Source organism: Hemibagrus wyckioides, linkage group LG20 (assembly GCF_019097595.1).
Source record: "Hemibagrus wyckioides isolate EC202008001 linkage group LG20, SWU_Hwy_1.0, whole genome shotgun sequence".
In the NCBI taxonomy this organism is placed as follows: domain Eukaryota; kingdom Metazoa; phylum Chordata; class Actinopteri; order Siluriformes; family Bagridae; genus Hemibagrus; species Hemibagrus wyckioides.
Window position 1 is genome coordinate 17,855,377 of NC_080729.1, and position 25,992 is coordinate 17,881,368.

Genomic DNA, 25,992 nt, shown 5'->3' on the forward strand with positions numbered 1-25,992 from the left:
GTGTGGCTTTTTTTGGGTCTGGTTCTTTTACTAGTTATTTGGTTAGATAGCTAGCAGTTTAAAAGAAAACAGTAATAGTGAAGTGTAAAGGGAAAATCCACCTTGGGTACAAGTATTTAAAAATATGTGATCAATTGTGGACTTAAATTCTATGTTCATGGACATTTTTTGGTTCAAACTAATTCTATTGACAAGTTAGTCTAATTTTACTTAGGCTGACGGTTTAATACACTATGTTGGCAAAAGTTTTGGGACACCCCTCCAAAACATTGAATTGTTGGGCTCCGCCCCTTAGTTCCAGTGAAAGGAACTCTTAATGCTTCAGCTTCATACCAAGACATTTTGAACAATTTCATGCTCCCAACTTTGTGGGAACAGTTTGGGGATGACCCCTTCCTGTTCCAAAAGCAAGGTCCATAAAGACATGGATGAGCGAGTTTGGTGTGGAGGAACTTGACTGGGACGTCTGTCTTTACATGCATATGAATGTGATATAGAGTTGTCCCGCCCTTTGCAGCAATAACAGCTTCAAATCTTCTGGGAAGGCTTTCCACGAGGTGTTTATGGGAATTTTTTGAACATTCCTCTAGAAGCGCATTTGTGAGGTCAGGCACTGATGTTGGACGAGAAGGTCTGGCTCACAGTCTCTGCTCTAATTCATCCTAAAGATGTTCTATGGGGTTGAGGTCAGGAGGCCAGTCAAGTTCCTCGCTCATCCATGTCTTGGTGCAGCAGCACTTTAGGGCGTGGTACATCTGCATTGCATTCTGGGTCTTGGGGTCCAACATTTGCACAAACACCTCAAAGCTTAAAGATTTATCTATTATGACACTGCTGAAAATGTTCAGATCATCTAAAAAAAATCGGAATTGTCCTTGTCCTGTCTTCATGTCCTGTTGTGATGACATCAGAAACACAGCATCATACAACAAATTTCCAACAGATTTGCAGTAGAAATCAATTTTTTTCCCATTATAAATATATATTTAAAGGCAAGACTAGTTTTTTCAGATTAGCTCTAGGTTAACCCACCCTATATTTCCGCGCATGCGCACAAAGCCCCCGGCTCGTGGAGTAGCAGCTTGTCTATAAAACTGTGAGGGGGGGAACAAAGTCAGTTTTATAAATGGGGTTTTCTCAGCCACATAATACTTTTTGTCCTAAGTTTAATGGTTTAAACCATATCGTCGTATCATCTTCTGGACATTTTGAGGGTTATTTGTAGAAGTACAAACCCGAAAACATAACGGCTAACGCACCTCAAATCTAACTAAAGGCGAACTTTTCCTTTCGTCCTTTCCTCTAACACCCACCTGTCCCCTCATTTATCTCGAAAGGTCATCGCTACTGTAATAAATCGTAATAAATATAACTTTTAACACTATGAGATTTTTTTTCGGAGGTAACCCGACACCGCTCGTCCTGTCAGTGGTAATCCTACACCAGCCGCTTAGCTGTGCGCGCACCCGCACGCACGCGCGCGCGCCCGCGAGAGAGAGAGAGAGAGAGCGTGCGTTTGAATCCAGAGAGCGTCGCGTGCCAAGCTCGAGCCTGAAACACAAGGATGTAACCGCCACCCTGAGCACGGGTATATAAAAGCCCTGAGACACATCTGTCCGGAGAACCGCTCTCTGTTCATTATAGACACCTCTCAGATGATTTAAGTCTTTTTAAAGTCTTTTCTCAAACACGAGCTGGATTTACCTGAGTGTTAGCATCTCGTAAGTAAATTGTTTGTTTTTTTAAATAAACATTTAATTGAACTTCCTCAACCTACACTACTACTTGTTCTTGTCACTATAGCATGCAATCCACATTAAAAGTGATACTCATTTTGTACAATTTGCTGTGTGAAGGAATATAGACTACGTTTAAAAGAACGATTTCTTTACCTTTATTTAGGTTTTAAGGTACAAGGTTACACTTTTCCAGGTAGAAGATGCATGCACCCTTATAAGTAATGTTTTACCAACAAGTACCTTGTTTTTTTTTTACTACTAATAATATTAATAACTAAACAGCTTCTTATTAAGATCTTTTAGTTAAACATCTATACTTGAAGATGAAATGCAGTTCTGACTTAAGGAGGTGACTCCTGTTTATAAAATTCCCAACTTTCATTCATGTGTTTGTGTGTGTGTGTGTGTGTGTGTGTGTTCAGTTTATAGTGTTGATAGTGTTTATAGAGACATCATGATTCCACCTGGAGACTGTCTGTATGCTGGGAGGAAGAGGAGAAAGCCCATTCAAAAGCAGCTGAGTATTTCAAACTTTTATTGCGCTCATGTAAATAACTAAACCGGTGTAGTCGAACAGAATTAGCTAATTATGGTTGACCGAATGCTTAAAGAGGGAGTGACGCTGACATTCCTTACACAGGTTTATGGATATTAATACTCTTTAAGAAGTCACCTACGATTTTAGAGTCTTCCCGAACGCCCCTTTAAAAAGGTGTTAAGTTTGGAACAGAGATAGAGATGTAATGATTAGATATTGTGGATTAGTTAGATAGCGTGTATCAGGCCAATGATATTTTGTCAAATAAATTATTCGATATTTTTTTAATGTCGTAATTATGTGATGTTCACAGACACGACACAGATAGCTTCGAAAAGTAGGGCACGCCGCCGTCACATGATTTGGCATGAGCTTGCAAAGAGTCATCATGGTTACTAAGAAGATGTCAAGACTGAATTGTTGTCGTTCTTGTTGCACATCGGATGCACGATAATATCGGCTAGACGTTGGCACGATATCACTTTTTTCACTTTCTGACACAGACATAATCCTGGAGCATCTGCTGATATCGATAACCGTTTGATATTGTTGTCTTTAAAAGCTACAATGCTTTAAATTTGTAAACACTTTGCAGTTAAACTCTTTAAAATGTAACAAATTTAATAAAGTCGGAAAAATTGAATACAAGTCAATTTTAACAAAAGAAAAATGTCAAGAATTTATTTATTTATTTATTTATTTATTTATTTATTTATTTATTTATTAATTATTTTTAATTATTATTATTATTTTTATTTATTAATTTATTTTTTTGGTTAGATCTAAACTTCCACATTTAAAAAATTTATTATATATTTTTTTTCCAAATCCATTTTTAATCTTTGCCCAATTATTACAGGATCTGATATGTTTTTACAAGTTTTTTGCTGCATCATTACATTATAAACCATTATAATTAAATAAAAAAAAATTAATTATAATTAATTATAATTAAAAATTATTTTTTGGTGTACTTACACCAAGTGCCGATTAAAACCTCAGTAAAAATGTAATATTATTTACTTACAATCCCTTAACATTTTCATTTGTATTCCAACTTAGCTAATTCTTAAGAAAAGTTAAAATTTACAGCATATTTATTTATTTATTTATTTATTTATTTATTCCTCATATTAAACGACTGTAATTTGAGGGAGAAGGCAGTGTTGAGGCAGTGATAAGGGTTTTTAAAAGGGATGTGTCTGATTTTAGCAGAAAAACATACGGTTACATCCATAAGTATTTGGACAGCGATGCAATATTTTGTCATTTTGTCTCTGTGTACCATCAAAAAAAATACTGCATTAACCATTAAGGGATTTTTTTTTTTTTTTTTTTACAGTTCTTTCATTTTCACTGACTCAAAGGCAAATAGGCAAACAAACATAATTACAAGGATTATTTTTAATTCTTGGATGCAAATATTTAGCTGTCTTTGTCTGCCTGCAGTCTGAAACTCATACACGTCACCTCCCTTGAGGTGCTTTGCCTTCAGTTGCTGCTTGCTTTCAGTTTTGCCTTTATTAAGTGAAAAGCATGCTCAATTGAGTTGAGGTCATGTGACTAACTCGGTCATTTAAGAATAGTACATTTATTTGCATTAAAATGCTGAGCACAGCACAATGAAGCACTGTCCTATTAGATTTGATTGAGTCTGAGCAGAAAGTAGAGCTATCTTCTATCAGACTTTTCTATCTCCTTAATACGTCATGAAAATAATGAGGAAACAGGCCACACCTGGATATAAAACTGTTTGCCAGTCATTTGTCTAATTACTTTAATTACTTTTGAGCCTATGACAATGGCTGTGTAAAAAAATAGATTTACCTGCTAAACTGTTAATGTGATATTTTAATGTTAATCCCCTTAAAGCCGAAAGTCTACACCTCTTGATTGCTTAGTTTCAGACCCATTGCAATGGTGTAAACAGGCCAAAATGTTTAAAGGTGTGTTCCCGGGAATCGCTCCAGATCCACCAGGACCCTGAAAATGATTAAACACGGTTAAGAAGATGAATGAATGAGTTTTTAAATAACCTTTCCAACTAGAACGACTCAGTTATGACTTACATAATTATAAATTTCCCATTGGGATGAATAAAGTATCTATCTATCTATCTGTCTGTCTGTCTGTCTGTCTACATTTGTCCTTGGACTGTATTGTATTTATTGAGATTTCCACACATTCTGTTATTAAGCAGCTATTACACAGCTATTACACAGCTACTAATCCATTTTCAGATTCTAAATGTTAGGGCTCCAAGTGTTTTTGTTTGAGTGTAAATCGTACACAAAGATAAAAAAAGAAAAAGAAATCACATGAGAACACTTATCAGATCCTAATCGGCTCCCATGCTTTTTTTTTTCACAATGATTCCTAAGTGTTTTCTTTCTTTCTTTCTTTCTTTCTTTCTTTCTTTCTTTCTTTCTTTCTTTCTTTCTTTCTTTCTTTCTTTCTTTCTTTCTTTCTTTCTTTCTTTTTGGGTGGAACAAAACTAAAGCAGCTGGGAGAAATCTAACTTTCACTTAACTCCTTAACGTCCTCTTTTCTGTTGCTGAACATGTTCGTGACACGTCTGTTTGGTCTGAACAGAAAACCGGCAGGCGTGAACCAGAAGTCGAACCCGTCTAAGAGACACCGGGACCGACTCAATGCCGAGTTGGATCGACTGGCCAGCCTGCTGCCCTTCACTCCAGAGGTCATCTCTAAACTGGACAAGCTGTCAGTGCTGCGTCTCAGCGTGAGCTATCTCCGGGTGAAGAGCTTCTTCCAAAGTAAGAACAAATAAGGGTCGCAGATTTGAATCATAGTGATGTCGATCATGGGACAGCTGACCAATCACAGGCATCCGTGAGCTCATGTATGTGTAAAAGGGGTGATCATGGTAATAGCCATAACATATAGCCCACTAGATGAATTATACACATCAGTTCTGTTTAAAATGTGTTTGATATCATTAGCTTTGTTGGAAGATAAACTCCACTGGATCCTTTGTAATATCTCTAGAATCATATCATGACAGGCAAAGATGAAACCATGGTTATACATTATTCCTGCATGTTTGCGTCAAAAAGTAAATAGAAACAGACCAAAGTCATAACTAGGGAAGTAAAGAAACATCAGACCGCATTTTAAACCACACGTAAGACTGGAATTGTTCAAGCCAGTGATCTGAATTTGCCTCTTTACCGCACCATACCTTGGCTTTGTCACGCTGATGCTGAAACCATGGCTCGGTGTCACGCACGGGCATTGTGTCACCCGCTAGTGTGAGCAGTTTTCAACAATCTTTTCTTTTCTCGTTACACCTCGTTCAGACGCCAACCTGGAATCTAAATAGGAAAAAACAAATAATAATAATAGGACAAAAATAGCCGCCCCGAATGGCCTTCTGAATATTATGGCTCTGATGGGGCTGGTTTAGGCGAATGTTGACTTTGACCCAGCCCCTTTCTGTGCTGACCGATTTATTTCTGGAAGTACTTAAGGTCAAGAACGATTGTTTTCGTTTGGTGCCGGTGTTATTTTAACCAGATCCTTGGTGTTGGAATCGAATTTGTATCGCTCTTTCTATCTATAGACGTATCTGTAGGACAGCAAGAGGTCTAATAAATGATGCACTTAGACACTGTACTGTTCCTGATTCAGTGGATAAGGTCAGATTATTTAACCTGACGTGTCTCGTGATGCATTTTAAATCAACAACAATAATAATAATAATAATAATAATAAAAATAATAATCAAAATCATCATCATCATCAGAAAAGAAGGGTTAAAGCCAGGATATCCGGATTTGATGAATGCCAGGTGGTGTAAATATTAGTGCCTTTTGACACTATGTTGTTGTTTAAGCTAAAAAACCTGGCAAAAATTTTACTTCCCAGTTTCATTTACGTCAATTCAAATGCCCAAGTTGTGTTGTTTTTGAGGTTTGTGTTTTGTTTTGTTTTTTTTGTTTGTCTTGAACTCGGATAGATTTGTTTGATGCAAATCCGTGTAACAAGTCATGATTACCGGCTGGACCCTTACAGCTACAAGGTGCAGGGTTTGGGAATTTCCATGGTGCTTACTTAAGAAACATCTCGTAATGTGTCCCAGCCTGCATAATGTGCACGCAGTAGTACGTCTAAATAGCTCTTACTGTGGGTGCCTGCAAGAACCTGATGCTGAGCCACTCATTCTGTGTTGCGTAATCAGCACATAGACTTGTCACTTAAAACGTAATCACATAGCTCTGGATTTCACAGTATGCTGCATGGACAAGAACCCTTTTTTCCCTGGCTGACTGATATATATATATATATACATATACCCAGACATGAATTTTGTAAAATTTGATCTGTTTCTAAATATTTCTTGTTATGTCATTCATGTATTGGCGAACGTTTTACACACACTGAATCATCTTAGCACAATCGCTAAAAGCTGGACTGGAGGATAAGGAGACGTAGATCATGTGAGGAGAGTGCTTTAGTTGCTGACTCTCACCAGATTAAAAACAAAACTTAAAAACAAACATGAATGCTAGTCACAATTCTCAAGCTAACCATACATGACGTTTACTAGCCTCCCACCATATTTGAGAACAAATAAATTCTTGCCTGTTAAACAAATACTTTTCTGGTATATCAGCCTTGTTTATATCTTCATTCCTTATAACTCTCTCTCGCTCTCTGCTGATTGGCTGCCAGCTCCCGTCTGTCACAGTGCAGTCAAACTTTTTTAATACCTAAATTTAGACCGAAAAGGTTTATGAATCCTGACCTGACACCCGGATACGGCACTAGCCATGAATTACTGCTACAGGATTGTCAGTGTGACTCACAGCAGCTCTGGAACATTAGAGCATGAAATAAATCAGCGTTGCACTAAATACAAAACTGGGAAGGAAATTGACCTCGATGGCAGAATTATTGTCTTGTCACTGGCCCTTCACATCTTGTTACTCATGTTTGGTACTGGAAGCTGATGTGGATCTATACCTGTGTCTTATGTCCCATCTTACGCCATCTTATTTGCAGCTGCCCTGAAACACAAGCTGGACCACCACATCAGTAAATGATGTTTAAAGAACTCGAATGAGCCTTTTAACCCTTTGGTGTATAGCATAATCCATGCATCAGAGCACATGAGGGAGTAATTGAGCTCCACATGAAAAAGCTGACTGCTGCCAAGATAAGAGACTTCTAGCAGTGAATGCCTCCAGGGAAATGCTTTCCTCATTACGACCTGGCAAGCCTCACAGCCTCCGGGTGATGTGCGAAGCAAAAGAGGAAGGTCTGTATGGTTCACCAATGCCGTTCATGCTTCTGGATGCTTTCGGATATAGTGCTGATCACGCTTTTGCGTCCTCACGCGACGAGACCGTCGTATTAATAGACTTTTAACAAGATGTCCTGCATTATGGCCAGAAAGTGCAGAATATTTTTGTGGTAAAATTTCCATGAAACATAAAATGGAGCGTTTGCCCCGCGGTCAACTCTTGTCAGAAATGAATTAAAATGATGTACTGTGTGAAACGGTACCAGGTGGATTGCTCTGTCTCATTCAGACTCTTTAGGACTACGACAAGGAATTGGATTTCCTTAATGTAATTTAAAAATGGGATTATTTTTCACTGTTTTTTGGTTCCATTTATTTATACATGGTCCCTCCTTGCCAACTTTCTCTCTTGCTCTTTTTTTTTTTCTTTCTTTCTTTTTGGGAATAAAGCCAAGCCTCAAGAAAGAGCCTGCCGAAACTGTGTGTGTGAGTTCATTCAGAGATAACCAAAGGGAACAGATGTTAGACTGCTGATCCCCGGGGTCATAAATGCCCACAAAGGAATCCCAATTACGTGTGTACCTGGCAGCCATTCCACTCTCTCTGGCAGATCCCTACTGAGCATTGCGTGCAGATCGGAGGAAATTCCATCACAGCCTGCCTGTCCTGCAAAACACTCTTGATTTTATTTTTTTTCTTCTTCCCGTTCTCATTGTGTATATGTGTTACATTCCATCCAGACCTCTGTTAAGAGCTAAAAAAGAGGCACCGTCGATGAGATTCAAGCACATTCGAACACATGTGGTTTCAGCACAAGGCCCATGCGCTGCCTTCAAACACTCCTTCGTGAGAAATCCGAGCTCCATTAAACCGTGCATGCCTCCACCTGCCACTCTTGTTTGCGAAAATGACTTATGAGCCATGTGAGATAGCGTGAATTTGAATAATTGTTATATAATTGAGAATAACAGCATTCAGGGGAAACCAAATTGATCAGGTTTATGTTTGTTGGCACGAGAAAAACAGCCCATCTGCACGCAGAGTGTCGTGCAAACTTGCAATAAAATGACCCAAATAAAGAATTCTGGCTCGGAGCTACGCTGCGTTACGTGACAGCTGCAATTACACCTGACGTTTCTATTATGATGCTTCATTTGTTCCTCGTCAGATTTCCTAATAAGTCAGGGTAATTAAACCCTGTGATAAATTTCTACAAATCCGCCCACATCGAACGTGTCGCTGCACAAAGGAGCGCTGATCAAATTATTTTCTTCCGTGACATTTTTAGACAAGTTCCATGAATTGAATTTTGTCCTAGTTAGTGACTAATGCACTTCTCCTCTCATTTAAATATACTCCATATTGCGCAATAGGTGCCATATTTTAATTTGTCCAGAGTGGGTGTTTACAGCAAGTGCCGCTCCTATTTTTGTAGGCTATGATTTACACCTCCTCCAGCCAATTTAGCCTTGAGCCCCGCTTACTCAGTTTCATATGTGGGTAATGCAATATTTCAAACACATTCCACGCTCGTCACATGTACAAATAAGGAATGCAGATGTGCGTATTGTTTTTTATGATATCTTTTTATATTTTATTTTTTGTTTGGAAGCATGTTGACTGGGATTTTCTGTTTTGGTTCTAAACAGAAATTTAACGTACCTGGTCCAGAGGAAAGTATGGAGTAAATGACATCTCATGTACACTTGAGTATATATATACAACCAAACACGGCGTCTCCTTTAAGCAGAACCTTTTTCAGAATCGTAGGACACACAGGACTGTTGCGAGAAGTGACAGGAAGTGACGTAATGGAGTAAAAAATTGTACTGGAACAGAAAAATCATATTAAAACCACATTATATTAACGTTCTCAATCTGGAACTATTCAGAGTGATTTGGTTTGTGTTTTCGATTAGGTATAATGAAACCGTCCATTCGGGTCTCTGAGCAAATGATTAATAATTGGAATTAATGCAGAAATACCAGTAGAAGCAGACATGTCATAATGGGTAAAGTCTTCAGAGTTGGTGATCAACACTTTGTGGCTTTGGTTAGCCTTAGAAGTGGTCTGCCTTTGAAAGACAAGCTTTCTTTGGAAGACAAACCACAGTTCGGTCTGCGTTTGATGCTGGCGAGGCCACACATTTATTTGTCCTCTATTTGTCTCTGGTGTGCAAACGTACATCTGTTTGTATGTGCCTGCACACCTAATTGGGAATAAGTCCTTCTTTTTTTTAATTGCATGCCAAACAGAAGGCACTCGTCCTCCTCCTCCTCCTCCTCCTCGACTCAGACAGTTTCATATCTTCATCACCTTTGGAAAGTATTCAGCAGGGTGCTTTTTTTTTCTCTCTCTCACTTCCTCCTTTAACCAAAAACAAAGCAGGAATCCACCTCACTAAACCCGATACGTTTACCTTCAGACAGAGAGAACCTCGTGGTCTGTTGCAGTGCGGTTGTCTGGCTCTAAAACAGGCACACTGGCCCTTTAAGAGGCAGCGCGTGCAATAGGAGTGGAAAAAAAACAGGGCTTGCGTGACTGTAGCAGACTGGGCCCTGACCTCAGAGAGCCGCTTATGAAAATGATCTGTCCATCAGGGCGCACGAGACCAGCCGTGCACAAATGAGCCTCCTACTCCTTCCATTCCTCCACCTACTGCATACTGTATCTCTCTCACACGCTCCTGCTCTGTCAGTGCCCAAAAATACACGCCATTACATTCCAGCCTGTTATAATCCTATTGTGTGTTATAAAGCGAAATACATAGCTACCTGCGTGTAAAGCTGATCAGTCAGCCGGGCTTAAAGTGTGCTCTGCTTGGCCACGTGTAAACGGATCAGCAGTTCTTACTCCGTTAGAGACCGGGCTTGTAGCTTACACACCGGCTGGGGAAAGTCTGCGTGATTAAGAGCAGGCCAGGAATGCAAGCCATTAAGTTGAAACAGGGAGGAAAGTGAATTCATAGATGATAATTATGATGTCATCTGGGTATGTCTAGCCAATAGGGTTCAAATCATTTCATGGTTCATGAGTCTGACAATTAAATGACAGTTAAACAGATGCTCTAAGTAGATTCTGTAATGGGGGTTTATACCGGTCAACTTTTTGTCCTAGTCGCCTTAATCCAACGGATTACAGGTAAATATTGAGCAATAAAACTTAAACATAAAGTATGATATACACAGATCAGGCATAACATTATGACTAGTGACAGGTGAAGTGAATAAGACTGATGATCTCCTCATCATGGCACCTGTTAGTGGGTGGGATATATTAGGCAGCAAGTGAACATTTTGTCCTCAAAGTTGATGTTAGAAGCAGGAAAAATGGACAAGCGTAAGGATTCGAGCGAGTTTGACGAAGAGCCGAATTGTGATGGCGGATAGATGACCAGATCAGAGCATCTCCAAAACTGCAGCTCTTGTGGGGTGTTCCCGGTCTGCAGTGGTCAGTATCTTTCAAAAGTGGTCCAAGGAAGGAACAGTGGTGAACCGGAGACAGGGTCATGGGCGGCCAAGGCTCACTGATGCACGTGGGGAGTGAAGGCTGGCCTGTGTGATCCGATCCAACAGACGATCTACTGTTGCTCAGATTGCTGAAGAAGTTAATGCTGGTTCTGATAGAAAGGGGTCCGAATACACAGTGCAGGACGGGTCAGGGCTGTTTAAGCAGCATAAGGAGGACCAACACAATATTAGACAGGTGGTCATAATGTTATGCTTGATCAGTGTAAATGTGCATGTTGTTTTTGTTAAATGCCAGTGACTAATTTCCAGGGATTCATTTCCCTATAATACTTTAGCAGCATTAATTAGTATATTTTCCCTTCAGATTCGTCCACTGGATGTCAATACAGCTTCGATGAATCTAGCACGTCGGCCTACATTCACATCCCTGGCATTCAACTACACCACCGTGCCTATCACTGACAACACTGTGTGAAGAGTTCTCTCCAATCTGCATTAATACGTCACGGACCGTCCAGCGGAGACTAGCTCTGACGTTAAGCAAGCTATTTAGAAATGAAGAAGGTGTTTAGAAATAGTATGCGGCGAGAAAGCGTTCGAATCGAGTGCGGCGTTTGGCAACAGAGTCGTTCAGTTCTTCTGTACAGATTCTAGCTGGGGCATAAAAACACACATCTGCTCATAAGTCGTACATGATGGTCAGGAGTGGGCCTGTTTTTTATTTCCATTCCCTTATCGAAACAAGTCAGCGGCGAAATGCAGCGAGGAATTTTTCTTCCACGGCGAACAATGGCTTTGTGAAAGTAGCATATCCACCTGCCTTTACAGAGACCACCTGGACATTTTGGCAGTGGTTTCAGAGTGAATCAATGGAGAAGCATGCGTCTTCAGAGAATTTCAAAAAGAAAAGAAAAAAAAAAGGAAAAAACACGACTCTCATTGTGTTGCGTGTGAGAGGCAGGAAAAATGGTGCGCAAATGTGTTTGTGTCGTTACGAGGGGTCAGCCACGGATCTATGGGCTAAACACTGTACTACTGAGAAAGCTTTTAACTTCAGGCCTTGTAGAGCGATCAGGAAAGGTTGCTGCTTACACACACACACACACACACACACACACGCACAATCACAGTCACTGCTCTATGTGGCGGTGGGGGGGGGAGGCAAAATAGCACACTCGCACGCTGAGTCACAGAGTCTCTGCACGCAACAGGGATTATTTGAAGACGGATTTGGGAATCCCTCACTCACCCCTCCCCAGCACACACACACACACAAACACACACACATTTTTTCCCAGCCACTCATTTTGTATGTATAACATCCTCCTACTTCTTTCCTGTGTTTTCTTTCTTGTCCTGATGGTAAGCAGTCCGATTTAACGTGAATCAGGTGAAATCGGACAAACACTCCGGGTCTGCACACACTCCGCACACACACACACACACCGTGAACACTCACATGCCTCAAAAACATCCCCTCTGTGCTCTCACCCTAAACATTTTAGATAGATAAATATATCTGTTAAGCTTTAGGGATAGAGAGACATGTTAAAGAAGCTGAATAATCAGATTCATGCACAGGTTTATATGATGCACAGGAAGCCTTTAGTACTGTAGTGTGACTAATGAACGAGGAAAGTAGGATGTGAAAGTGCCTGATGTAATGCTTAGATGCTTTGAGCATTCTGTCTATCTGTATATCTATTTATCTTTCTATCTATGTGTCTATGATTTGTATATATAGCAGGTATATGTGTGTGTATATGCGTCCGAATGTATATATATATATATATATATATATATATATATATATATATATATATATATACAAACCTGTGTGTGCATGAGTGTGCATGATTCATATATATATATATATATATGCATATATATACATACATATATATATATATATATATATATATATATATATATATATATATATATATATATATATATATATATATATGTATATATATGCATATATATATATATATTGCATGTGGTGGTACCTGCGTGAGAAGGATCATGACGCACGTCTTGACAGTTATTAAGAAAAAGGAAGTGAATATTTGAATCACATGTTGGACATTACACGCTCAGGGCTGGGACGTCCACTAAAAGATTTCCACTGGCTTTGAAAGTCAGAACAGCATATTTGTTTCACTTGTCACAGACGCTAAATATGACAGTACGTATTTTCATGATTCGGGTTCTAACAATTTATCATCATTGTTTTACGATGGTATTTATTTTATAGCTAAATAAGGAGCACATGTCTGTAAGTTTTAAAACGTTTTTCGGAACAAATCGTCCGATTTATGGACGAACTTGTGAAACAGGTATAAAAAGCAGCAGTGGTTTTAACTCGGGGAATGTTACTCCTCTGAAACTCATGGATGATCTTTTTTATTTCATTTGATTTTTAGAAGAAAAAAAAACCCTGCACTCAAAGCATGTGTGATCGATCATAAGATGCAGAACTTGCTCTCGGCTGTCACGCCGAAATGAATTCCACGATAAATGATTTTCGCCGGCACATTATGCTTACCTTCTGTCAAAATCCGCCACTTAAACCCCGGGAATAATCGTACAATCGTCCTGTAATTAATTTCAAAGCAAATAAAGCGTAGGGATAAGTCGTGAACCTTGCAGTTAACCTTTGAATTGCCCACAAAAATGTTTTAAATTAAAAGGCGCATTCCACGCAAAGCCCACAGTTTAACACGGCTCCTCTCAAGGAGTCAGTTTTTAGGAATTTAGCCCTTTTTGATCTGCAAAGCAAACATATGCCACTTGACTTGCCATATCCAACAAAGGCACGCACATTTGGAGTTATTTTTCCCCGTCTCAGTCGACCGGTCACGGAAAGCGCTGCGGTAAGCTCTGAGAAAACCATCAGGATCTCCGAGAGGAATGGTGGCGAAAAAGCGAGGGCCGGCACGGCAGCAGGCCATGAACTCGGGTGCTGGATTCCTGTGTGGTCTGACATGTGGCCAGGAGGGTCAGGGTGGGGATAAATGTCTTTTTGTGTTTGGCATGGGAGATGTTTAGGATGGTGGTCAACCTGCAACAGCGACCCCCGTGCACACTGAAAAGGTTCAGTCACCTTTTCATGTTAGTGGATATATGATGTACGAACACGCTGTTAGGGAGTGTGTACTGGAGCAGGAGTGTGTATACACCAGAGGAAGATTTCATACAGCAAGTCAAAGATATTCCCTGGCACATTTTCATAAATAATCAGAAACCTCTCACATGTGCTTCATTCCAAAAATGGTTTGTTTTGGCTGCATTCATTGAACCCAACTCTCTCTCTCTCTCTCCATCTCTCTCCTTTTCTCTTTCTCTCTTTCACAGCTATTCAGGAGAAATCAAGCAAAAAGCAAAGCCCTGCATCCTGCAGCCCTGAGCCCAAGAAACACAGTCTAGGCAACAGCATTATGGAAAGTGATCTTCTTCTTGAGGTGCGTGTGTGTGTGTGTGTTAAATCTACTTGTCCTTATGTGACCCTGGTGAGGCAATAGTGTCTGAGTGAAAAAGGGAAACATTCAAGAACTAATGTAATACCACAGTCTTTCACCTCGTCACCGAAAACCATAAGGATCAAAGAAACCGTGCTTTCATTTAACATACTCTTACACACGGCATTGCATGCAGTGCTAGAGTGTGTTTGTGAAGAAGACCCTGTCATGATCCAACCAGTTAGAGGGGAAGCACTCCTGGTGTTTTCGTCAGACCGTGACATAAAAAGACGACCAAGGCCACACGTGCTCTTCCGTCCATCTGTCTTTCCTTCCCTCTTCTCCGTCTCCTCTCTGTCGCCGCGCAAAACGGCTTAAAAATATCCCCGTGTAATGAGATGGTAAAATCGTGTGAAGTAGGAAGCAGACACACTCCAGGGTCAAAAGTCGACACAGTGCAGCACGCTGAGCCTCTAATCCTCCTTATCGATCAGGAGTCAGTGATAATACACCAGGTTAGGTTTTTAAGATTACCCAGAGAGATCACCTTCAGACAGAATTTAATTCAAGAACAACTCTGCGGTCGTTCATCCGCGATTATTTTTAGAAGTTGCGCATCTGAGGTCGCTACCTCATTCCTTCACTGAGTAAAATGCTCTATCTGAAGCAGCAGTACAAAAAAGAGTACTGTCCCCCCCCCCCCCCCCCTTACCAGTATGTGCAGCCGGAAACACAACACTGTGGTCTACCATTATGTAAACAATTTCAACGTTACAAATTGCCTAGCAACCTGAAACCACAAGAAGTGTTAAAAGACGCTTTCAGGATTCAGCAGAACACTAACTAGAACCTTTTCGGCTTTAGTGGTCTCCGCTGTTCATCATGATTGAACCGTTTTGGTGCTTGTAGAAATGCAGAAGTAGCGTGCAACGGCCAAGCGCTTGCTTTACTGCGAGCCAGGAGAATGTCATTTACTCGCTGACAATTTGGATAAAAAGACACGTGGCTGCTAAATTGCTCTCCTGCTCTTGTCTCATGTTCAAGTAGTGCACTAATACTGAAAATGCATTAAATTCAACAGTACTGTGTTTTTACATTTACAACATATCTCTCTTTCTCTCTGTAATGTGTCCATGTCCTTTCATTTCAGTCTTTGACAGGGTTTGCGCTGATTGTCAGCTCAGATGGAGTCATCTTCTACGCTTCCTCGACAATCGTAGACTACCTGGGCTTCCATCAGGTAAACATGTGTTCTCCATCATATTCAATATATAGGATTTCTTCCTAGCTGTGGACTGAAACAGGATGATAATTTACACCGATCAGGTATAACATTGTGAGCAGTGCCAGGTGAAGTGAATAAGACTGATGATCTCCTCATCATGACACCTGTTAGTGGGTGGGATATATTAGGCAGGAAGTGAACATTTTGTCCTCAAAGTTGATGTGTTAGTAGCAGGAAAAATGGACAAGGATTTGAGTTTGAGAGTTTGACGAAGGGCCAGATTGTGATGGCTAGACCACTGGATCAGGGGAGCTCTTGTGGGGTGTTCCCGGTCTGCAGTGGTCAGTATCTATCAAAGGTGGTCCAAGGAAGGAACAGTGGTGAACCGGTGACAGGGTCATGGGCGGCCAAGGCCCACTGATGCACGTGGGGGGTGAAGGCTGGCCCGTGTGATCCGATCCAACAGACGAGCTACTGTTGCTCAGATTGCTGAAGAAGTTAATGCTGGTTCTGATGGAAAGGTGTCAGAATACACGGTGCATGACGGGTCAGGGTTGTTTTGGCTGCTAAAGGGGGACCAACACAATATTAGGTGGGTGGTCATTATCTTATGCCTGATCAGTGTATAAACTTCTCTAAGGCTAATCAATAATCATGACTATTATAGAAAAAAGAAACATTTTAGATTAAATTCTGTGGAGGATGGGGTAGCTTAGTGATCAAGGTGTTGGACTATTGCTCAGAAGATCATGAGTTCAAATCCCAGATCCACCAAGGTGCCACTGCTTGGCCCTCAATTTCTCAGCTGTATGTAAATGTATTTTCCTGAAATAAAATACGACCGGTCAAACTCATCTGAGTAGATTTTTGATGCCGAATATAACTTCGGCTAGATGTATTAAAACCTCTAGATAATATAGACCCTATATAGATGAGATGAGGAGCTCTTGCATTAAAAAGTACCAGAGTCAATAAAAAAATCAAAGTCAGTTAGATAACTTCTCTAAGATCATATTATAGGAACTGATGAGGCATAAAATACTGATTGCGATTAAATTACGATTAACTGTTCATCTCTTCCGACCTGTAATCTGATCTGATCCTGAATCAGATCAAAAACAATGTCATATTTCGGCGACTTCATTTATGATAAGGTGGCAAGGAATCACGAGTAACCGAGTGCGAAGCTTCTAATAAAATACTAAATTAAGAATCCATAGCATCTGTTTATATCCTAGGAAACTTTCGGTGCATATAAAAGTCTCCCTCTTTTCCAAGGAATCAAAACAAAAATCAAGTGTGGTTGTCTGTAAAAAAGGTTCATGGCCTGCACTGGCATGCAAGAGACCTCGTGTTTTCCTTGGTCCCCCCCCCCCCAAAAGGTTAATTTACAGGTCTGTTACAGGGCTGTAAGTGTTAAGTTTCTTGGGCAAAGCACTAAAACAGCTCTTGTAACAAAAGTAATTTAACAAAAGAGTCACCGGATCTGGCAGCTGATGGAAAATTAGATGGGATTGGTTCGATGATAGGCGTGCAAGCGCCGCTTCGTGAGACAAAGCATTCACAGCCGTGCCTGTTTCAGACAGGGTTATAATGGGAAGGTTGAATATTTTACTGGGAGATCTTGTTTTTTTCTTCTTCTTCTTTACTAAACAGAGGGTATAGCCATAACTCCTGGAAATTTGTGTGGTGGAATTATGCATGTGAACAGGTTTCTGTCTCTCTCTCTCTCTCTCTCATCATCATTGCATGGTTTTGTCTGTCATCATGCACGCCGACCTGCTGTCACGCAATGCCTAAACAAAACGAGAGCTGGAGAAAGCCCAGCCCCCACAGCAGCTCACAGCAAGGAGGAAGAGAGAGAGAGAGAGAGAGAGAAAGGCACGAGAGCTCAAGCTGTCAGACAGACGCTCTAGCACTAAAGGAACCTTTTAAACACTAACACAGCTAAAAATAAATGAACGCTCGTAGGCGCTAATCAGCATTACATTGGTAAATTTTGCTTGTGCAGCAGTTGTTGACTGCATTTACATAAATTAAGCTGATTTCAGATGACCTACAGCTTGATATCTACTGAGACATTTTTAATAGAACTACTATTAATAAAACAATAAGACCAATATCTTTCACTTCTTGAGTGAGCCAATCAATTAAAGAAGAGCTAAAAAAACAAATATCTACCAGTAACTTGAGTGCATTTTAAAAAAATAACCACAGCAGGACAGTTTTTACAGCTTTTAAAACAACTTCTTTATTGGTGTGTTTGAGGTTCATGGTGTGTGCAAAAAAAAATAAAAATAAAATATAAAAAAATAAAACAAATAATATAATTTTTATTATTTTTTATTTTATAAAAAAATAAAATAATTTTTTTAAAAAAGAACATTTTTTGACTCATTTTTGGAATAATTAAAAAAATGTTTTTTTTATTATTATTTTAATTTGAATTATTGCCTATGAGGCAAGAAACGAATAATATAGCAGCAATCTACGGGGTCCAAGCACCTTTTGCAAAATTTTGTCCAAACCCCTTTGCACTCCCATTGGCCAGTTTTTGCCCAGTTATGGTCATGTTTTATGACAATAGCTCAATGATAATCCTGTGAAATGCCTGCAGAACAAAAAAAAAATCTATAAAATCAGCATTAAGTATTTACTTCCTTAATATGCTAAAAATACAGTAGGTTCTTGGTATGCTTAATACCAAGGAGAGTTCAAAGAAACACCTCTTCAGCAAACATCCTTTCTCACAATCAGTGCAAAAATGGTACAGAGCATTGGGGATCCTAGAGTGTGTGTGTGTGTGTGTGTGTGTGTTGGATTCGCTCTGTTGGTTTCCTGTTACTGACACTTGCAGTGTAAACCAGGAGAGATCTTATTGGCAGGCCCATTGTGCACCACTCACCCAACCATGGAGCAGGTCAAGTGTGTATTACACTGCAGTGGCCAAACACAAAGGGGTCACTGACGCAGGAGGTTAAACAGGGTCAGACTCAAAGCTGATTGTGTGTGAGTGTGTGTGTGTGTGTGTGTTTCACCTTTCTCTCTATGGCAGACCGACGTGATGCACCAGAATGTATTTGATTATATCCATGTGGACGAGCGGCAGGAGTTCAGAAGACAGCTGCACTGGGCCATGAATCCCCAGCAGGAACACCACTTTCCCTCAGGAACTGGTGTGTAATTACCAGAAAAGCACCTTTACACCCAGGCAGAAGGCTGAACTATGTTTAGTTTTTACATTGTGGTTATTTGGGGACCAGGTAAAGCCTGAGGCGATCTAATCAGATAATAATCCTATAGTAAAAAAGTTGATGTTATTTACTTCGGGCTAGATCTCACATCTGTATGCATCTTACGTCACATCCTACTGTTTACCACATGCTACTTCTCTGTTAACTCATAAAGCCTTTTTACAAGAAAATAATAACACATATTAAAAAGGATTTTAAAAAGATTTGGCAATAATGACCCACATTTAGACTGCACCATAGTTCTTGGTCAAGGTAGCACTAAGTGGTCACTTCTGAAATGGACAAACCCCTTACTTGCCTTGCAAATAGCCCCAGCTCGGCATGGTATAGTCTTAGGGGCAGTGGTGGCACAAGTGGTTAAGCCTCTTGGTTGTTGATCAGAGGATCAGATTTCAAGCACCAGCACTACAAAGCTACACTGTTGTGTAACTGACCAAGGCCCTTACCCCTCCTTGCTCCAGGGGCACTGTATCATAATTGCCCCTGTTATCTGACCCCAGCTGGGATACCCAAAGAAAAGATTTCCATTGTCCTGTAACGTATGTGTGGTGATAATAAAGGCTTCTTGCCCTCAGTTCTTCTTCAAAAAATTTATACTTATAAATGAGTAGTATTTTTTAATCATGTTTTATGCATAGATGAAGACTACATGGTGAGAAGCCTGTTTAATGCTCAAGAGCTAGACGGCGTCCCTACTGAACTGTCTCCATTCCTGACTCGCTGCTTCATCGCTCGAGTACGCTGCCTGCTTGACAACAAGTCCGGCTTCTTGGTGAGTCACAACATCGATACTGATATCAGTTATTATTCATTATTGGTATGGACGTCATCTTTACGATGTTATGACAACCCTACACCATATGCCTCATATCAGTACCTTTTCTTTTCATTAATAATTAGCAACGCATGCATTTCCTGTCAGAGAGGACTTGCGTGCAGTGCAGCAAGACGATCTAAATGTTTTGACATTAGGAGAAAAATACCATGCAATGTGAGTCAGATCTTAACCAGAATCATCTTCACGCTTGCCATTTTGTTTGTCACACGCTGTCTCGATGCAGAGGATGCAGTTCCAGGGCAGTCTGAAGTTCCTCCAAGGCCAGAAGAGGAAGAGTAAATCCGGAGTTTTGATGCCTCCTCAGCTGGCTCTGTTCTGTGTGGCCGTGCCGCTCGTCCTGCCCTCCATCACCGAGCTCAAGATTAAGGGCATGATTAGCAAACAGAAAGGCTCCAACATCAGGTTCGTTCATCAAGTAGAAGTATCTCAAAGCTCATTTGCTGTAGTGCGTTATAAGTAGATACAGAATTTGGCGTTAGTATTCTCTCATTCCTACTAAATCATTTTTCTGAATATACACCGATCAGGCATAACATTATGGCCAGGTGAAGTGAATAAGACTGATGATCTCCTCATCATGGCACCTGTTAGTGGGTGGGATATATTAGGCAGCAAGTGAACATTTTGTCCTCAAAGTTGATGTGTTAGAAGCAGGAAAAATGGACAAGCGTAAGGATTTGAGCGAGTTTGACGAAGGGCCAGATTGTGATGGCTAGACCACTGGATCAGAGCATCTCCAAAACTGCAGCTCTTGTGGGGTGTTTCCGGTCTGCGGTGGTCAGTATCTATTAAAAGTGGTCCAAGGAAGGAACAGTGGTGAACCGGCGACAGGGTCATGGACGGCCAAGGCTCATTGATGCACGTGGGGAGCGAAGGCTGACCCGTGTGATCCGATCCAACAGACGAGCTACTGTTGCTCAAATTATTTATATATTTATTTATATATATCATACGAAACATTTCCCCCTTTTGACTAACCGATTAAGTAGACCCTATAATTCTAAACATTTTCTATTGACTGAATTTGCCAGTATGTCTTGATTGTCTGGAAGACCCTCCATTTGTAAACAGTGGTGGACTTATAACCCTGCCCAGATTGATGAGAAGAGGTCAGGGCTGATGTCCTTTCTTCTTGACATGATGCAGAGTGCTGAAAAACATCACATGACAAAGTTCTGCTTTGTACCGTACTTCTTAATGATGCATTTCATTAGTAACATATGGATGCTAAATACTTGCTTAATGAATGTGAAATTAGGAATGGCGTATTTATTTCTTCCCACCTGGTTCCTGGTTCTTGTTGGTATACTTTTTGGGATAAAATGACTACATATTGAAAAAAGCTGTGAGGGTTTTTATGGTTTTGTTTTCACCAGAGGTTATTTGTTTATTTCTAGAAGTTGGCAAGGACCACACAATAGTAAATTGAGCCCTGATACATAAAAATAAAAAGAATAGAATTGAATCACACAGTACCGCAATGCATCTAGCATGGCCTGTCTCTGTCTCATAAGCTTCATATACCGAGACATATTAGAAATGGCCAAAAATGTTCACTTAAGTTATCTAATTTGTGTTCTCTAATTATGTTTGATAATATATGAAACCTTGCCATAATGTGATTTAGATCTTTTCGTGTCCTGTCCATGCTAAACTTGACCTGTTTTTTTTATCATGCAGCGAAAAAAGGCACCCAACTGCTCGCACCTCCTGTGATGCCGGCGACATGGCGCTTAACTGGCACGGCAGCTCCTGGGCCGCTCTCAGCAAAGAAGGCGCCCAGTATAAAAGTGAAGGTTTCTACAGCCAGGATGAGCCTCTGAACTACTGCGTGTCCTCTATGGCGGTCCACAAAGCGCAGCCTACTCAAAGTTCCTGGGACTCTCGGTGTCACTCTGCCTCAAACAGCGGCTACTTCGGCAGCAAACTGGGGAAACACGTCCAGTCCGGAAAATTCCGCTTCTCCCCAGGATGCGCTGCTGCGATGTCCCAGTGTAAGGAGTATGGACTCGGTGATAAGGACGCGTACTGCGGGTACAGGAAGACTGAGAGCAGATACGTGGGCAATGACGATTGTTACAGCAACGCACTGCTACCCGAGACCGCCATAAAGACAGAGCAGGACTCTGACTCGGAGAACGGATGCAGCATATACGGCGCGCCTCATAACGGCGCCTGGCGCTACAGCGCGCCCTTCCCTGACGCACAACAGGTGAAAACAGAGGTAGACTATGACGAGCACTATAGCAAGCCTTGCCTCACGAACATCTCTAGCATCAACGGTCACCACAAATATCTCTATGCAGGAGCGGGCAGACCGCTAAAATGCGTCCTTAATAAAGACCATTCAGATCCGAACAGCCTCCAGGGTACAAACTGCCACGCGTACATGAACAGCTCCGAGTCCAAGGTCTTTATGCAGCCTGACTACAAGCTGAACTACGAGGTGAGGAACCACAGTCTTCTCCATCCCATCAAAAGAGAACCTATGGACTCTCTGCCCTGGACTGATGGCAGCCATGATGTTATACAAGTGGACAGAAATGACGCGAACTGTGCACTGAACTCAGTGGTGCACAAAACCAGTGCCTATCTGTATATGCAATAACCTTCAACGCCAAATGCTACATTTTTGAAGCTCAGGTATATGTCTTAATATAGACAGGTGTTATAACACTTGTTTTTTAAGGGCTAGTTCTCTATTACGGCACTTTAGAAGAAATAAGAGAGTATTTTGTAGCTAATATTTGTAGCATAAATTTTGTAGTTACCTGATATGGAATCGTACGTCATATACAGTTTGTACATTTCATTTATAATGCATCTTCCCATAAGCCTGATTTTAAAATGTACAGACCACAGAAAGAAGGAAGAACTCCTCGGTTATGAGATACTATTTATACCACCTCAAATTCTCCGTTCTGATTGGTCAGAAGATATAGAACATTTTTCTGTAACAGCAGCTTTGTGAGTCTCTTCTGTTGTCTTGTTTCTATAGTCACAGGGACTTACATTATATTGCCAAAAGTTTTGGGACATCTGTCTTTACATGCACATGAATGTAATATGGAGTTGTCCCACCCTTTGCAGCTATAACAGCTTCAACTCTTCTGGGAAGGCTTTCCACAAGGTTTAGGAGTGTGTTTATGGGAATTTTTTTACCATTCCTCTAGAAGCACATTTGTGAGGTCAGGCACTGATGTTGGACGAGAAGGTCTGGCTCGCAGTCTCCACTCTAATTCCTCCCCAAGGTGTTCTACAGGGCTGAGGTCAGGACTCTGTGCAGTTCCTCCACACCAAACTCACTCATCCATGTCTTTATGGACCTTGCTTTGGTCACTGGTGTGCAGTCATGTTGGAACAGGAAGGGGTCATCCCCAAACTGTTCCCACAAAGCATGAAATTGTCCAAAATGTCTTGGTATGAAGCTGAAGCATTAAGAGTTCCTTTCACTGGAACTAAGGAGCCGAGCCCAACCCCTGAAAAACAACACTTGGAGGGGTGTCCCAAAACTTTTGGCAATATAGTGTATATGGCAGACATTCCACGTAATCTAAATTGATTTTAAAAATATGCATTGCTATTTATCAACAGATTATTAGATGCTTATTTACCAGGAATGGAAGGAGTCTCCAGTGTCACTGTGATGTCTTGATGAGTGGAAGCAGCTTGTGCTTTCTCTGCAATATGAGAAGTTTTCTTTGTTTCTTTGTTTTTTTCTGTAAGAGACGAATAGAGATGCAGACGAATGAAAAATGTTTCTAGCCTCCATAATGTAAGCGATAATGGTTCATGGACATTTTCTTAGTTATAAATGGATGAAATTTGAACTACATTGCTTTTGTATAATAAGGTTTAAACATTTGAGGTGTATTGATGATTAGATACAAATACGATTGACTGAAATATCGAGAAATTCTCATTGCTGTCAACGAAAACTCCTTTAGTTTTGCGGTGCAGCCGCTAACGTTAACACAGTCCAGAGTGAAATGTATTGATGATAATCAGTATTCTGCATCGACAAAAATCGTGGCTTGTGGCCATTTTAGGTCCAAAACTCAGTTCTCAGTTGTTTTTTTTATAGGCTTTGGCTTTGATTTGAAAGTCTCACACACAGAGGATAATGTATGCGCCACACTCAGCTTCAAAGTATCATCTGTTTCTGTATCGTCTGATCAAGAACGCCGTTTCATCCGAGGACGAAGATGCTCCTGGCGTCAGATTTGCATGTGCGTGCGAGCGGGCATGTGACAGTGTGCACTTGTTTTTCCGTGTGTGTGTCTGTGTGTGTGTGTGTGTATATATGTATGACAATATTCTGTGATGAAGAAAATTTAATGTTTGAATAAATGTTTTAATTTAACCTCGTCTAAAAAAATCTTTTCTTTGATAAGAGTCGAGATTTTAGGAATAAAAAATAAGTACAGTTTTGGTATCCCTGAACAGCTGAAAGTTTTTGCTAGGTGAGTAAATGATGGTGAAGGAATATATATATATAAATATAAATATTACTGGATTTTTAGGAGGTAATCCTTCTATGAGATCAGTTTTAGTACAATGTTTTTGTTGTTTAAATTATTTTTATGTATTTATTTATTTATTTATTTTAGCAGTTCCCTTTATCCTTCCAACAAGCTTGTGTCACTTAATGCTTCAGTGGCAGTTTTTTTCCTTGCATTTTTATTACTGTTTCGTATATTTTTAGACATATTAATCCAAAATGCTAAATTGTTCATGGGAAATGATTCTATTTCCACAAGCTGTAGCTTTGCATTTCAATTAGAATGGATTTTGAGCGAGTTTGATGAAGAGCCAAATTGTGATGGCTAGACCACTGGATCAGAGCATCTCCAAAACTGCAGCTCTTGTGGGGTGTTCCCGGTCTGCAGTGGTCAGTATCTATCAAAAGTGGTCCAAGGAAGGAACAGTGGTGAACCGGAGACAGGGTCATGGACGGCTAAGGCTCGTTGATGAACGTGGGGAGCGAACAGACGAGCTACTGTTGCTCAGACTGCTGAAGAAGTTAATGCTGGTTCTGATAGAAAGGTGTCAGAATACCCAATGAATGACGGGTCACAGGGCTGTGTTGGCAGCAAAAGGGGGACCAAAACACAATATTACGCAGGTGGTCATAATGTTATGCCAGTTCGGTGTATTTTATAACATATAATCTAAAAGATAAATGTGTAAATAAGGACATGTTGGAATCAGAAAAATGACAACAGCCTACATGCTAGTCTTATTAGATATACTATATTAGCAATTTCACAGGTTATATAATCTCACTATTACTGCTGTGTTGAAAAGTTTACACCCAAGTTTTAGCGAGTCGGCTCTTGTAACCTGGAGAGCCAATCAAAATATTCAATTTATATCAGGATTAATGGAAATAAATCTTCTTAATAAGACACAGCAGGTATAATTACATTCATGCAGTGTATTAATCTAAACTGGTTAAGGAGCAGTGGTAGCTCAAATGGTTAAGGCTCTGGGTTGTTGATCCGGGTTCAAGCTTCACTGTTGGGCAGTTGAGCAAGGCCTTTAACCCTCCCTGCTCCAGGGGTGCTGTATCATAGCTGTCCCTTCGCTCTGACCCCAATTTCCTCAGCTGGGAGGTGCTGTAATGTATGTGTGGTGATAATAAAGGCACTCAGTTCAGGTTGGATCCACCTAACTGTTCTGTTAGGTGAGGGTTAAATATCACAAATGAGCCATTCATTTCTGGAAACCAACATACTGAACTGCCAAGAGATGAGTGTTGTGAATTCACTGAAGCAGACCAGGGGACTCAGAAGCAGCGTTCAGCAGGAATCTTTTACTGGAGATCAGAACGCACTGCGGTGGTACTGTAGTCATCGAGTCCGGTGAAAAGGAACATATGTTGCAGTTTTAAAGGCCTTGAGTGGGCGGGCCTTGAAGGTGTGACAATACAAAAGCCTAGAGGTGATGCTCTTAAACAAAAACCCTCATGGAGAGGTAGACCTCACAGGTGTCAACTCCCTGGTGTGACAATGCAAAAGCCTAGAGGTGATACTCTTAAACAAAGCATTGAATGGGAGGAGGGGGAGGAGGAATGGGAGTCGACCCTTAACTGTCAGCTAGTTTTAGCCCTGATCACCGTCTGATTTGATCACCATTTGGTGGAGAGCTGGGATAAGTAATCAAACAGCAATGTTATGTTACAATAGATCTTTGAGTGACCT

The 25,992-nt window shown here is 40.6% G+C and overlaps 1 protein-coding gene across 1 annotated transcript; it reads left to right on the forward strand.

Annotated features, from left to right (window-relative positions):
• Positions 1 to 1,566: 1,566 nt before the first annotated feature.
• Positions 1,567 to 24,152, forward strand: ahrrb (aryl-hydrocarbon receptor repressor b). The gene is made up of 9 exons (XM_058418163.1): positions 1,567 to 1,721; positions 2,162 to 2,255; positions 4,870 to 5,051; positions 14,369 to 14,475; positions 15,623 to 15,712; positions 18,753 to 18,873; positions 19,590 to 19,723; positions 20,013 to 20,191; positions 21,470 to 24,152. Exons 2-9 carry the CDS (start codon positions 2,194 to 2,196, stop codon positions 22,395 to 22,397), a joined length of 1,803 nt encoding a protein of 600 aa, XP_058274146.1. The 5' UTR covers positions 1,567 to 1,721; positions 2,162 to 2,193; the 3' UTR covers positions 22,398 to 24,152.
• Positions 24,153 to 25,992: the final 1,840 nt, after the last annotated feature.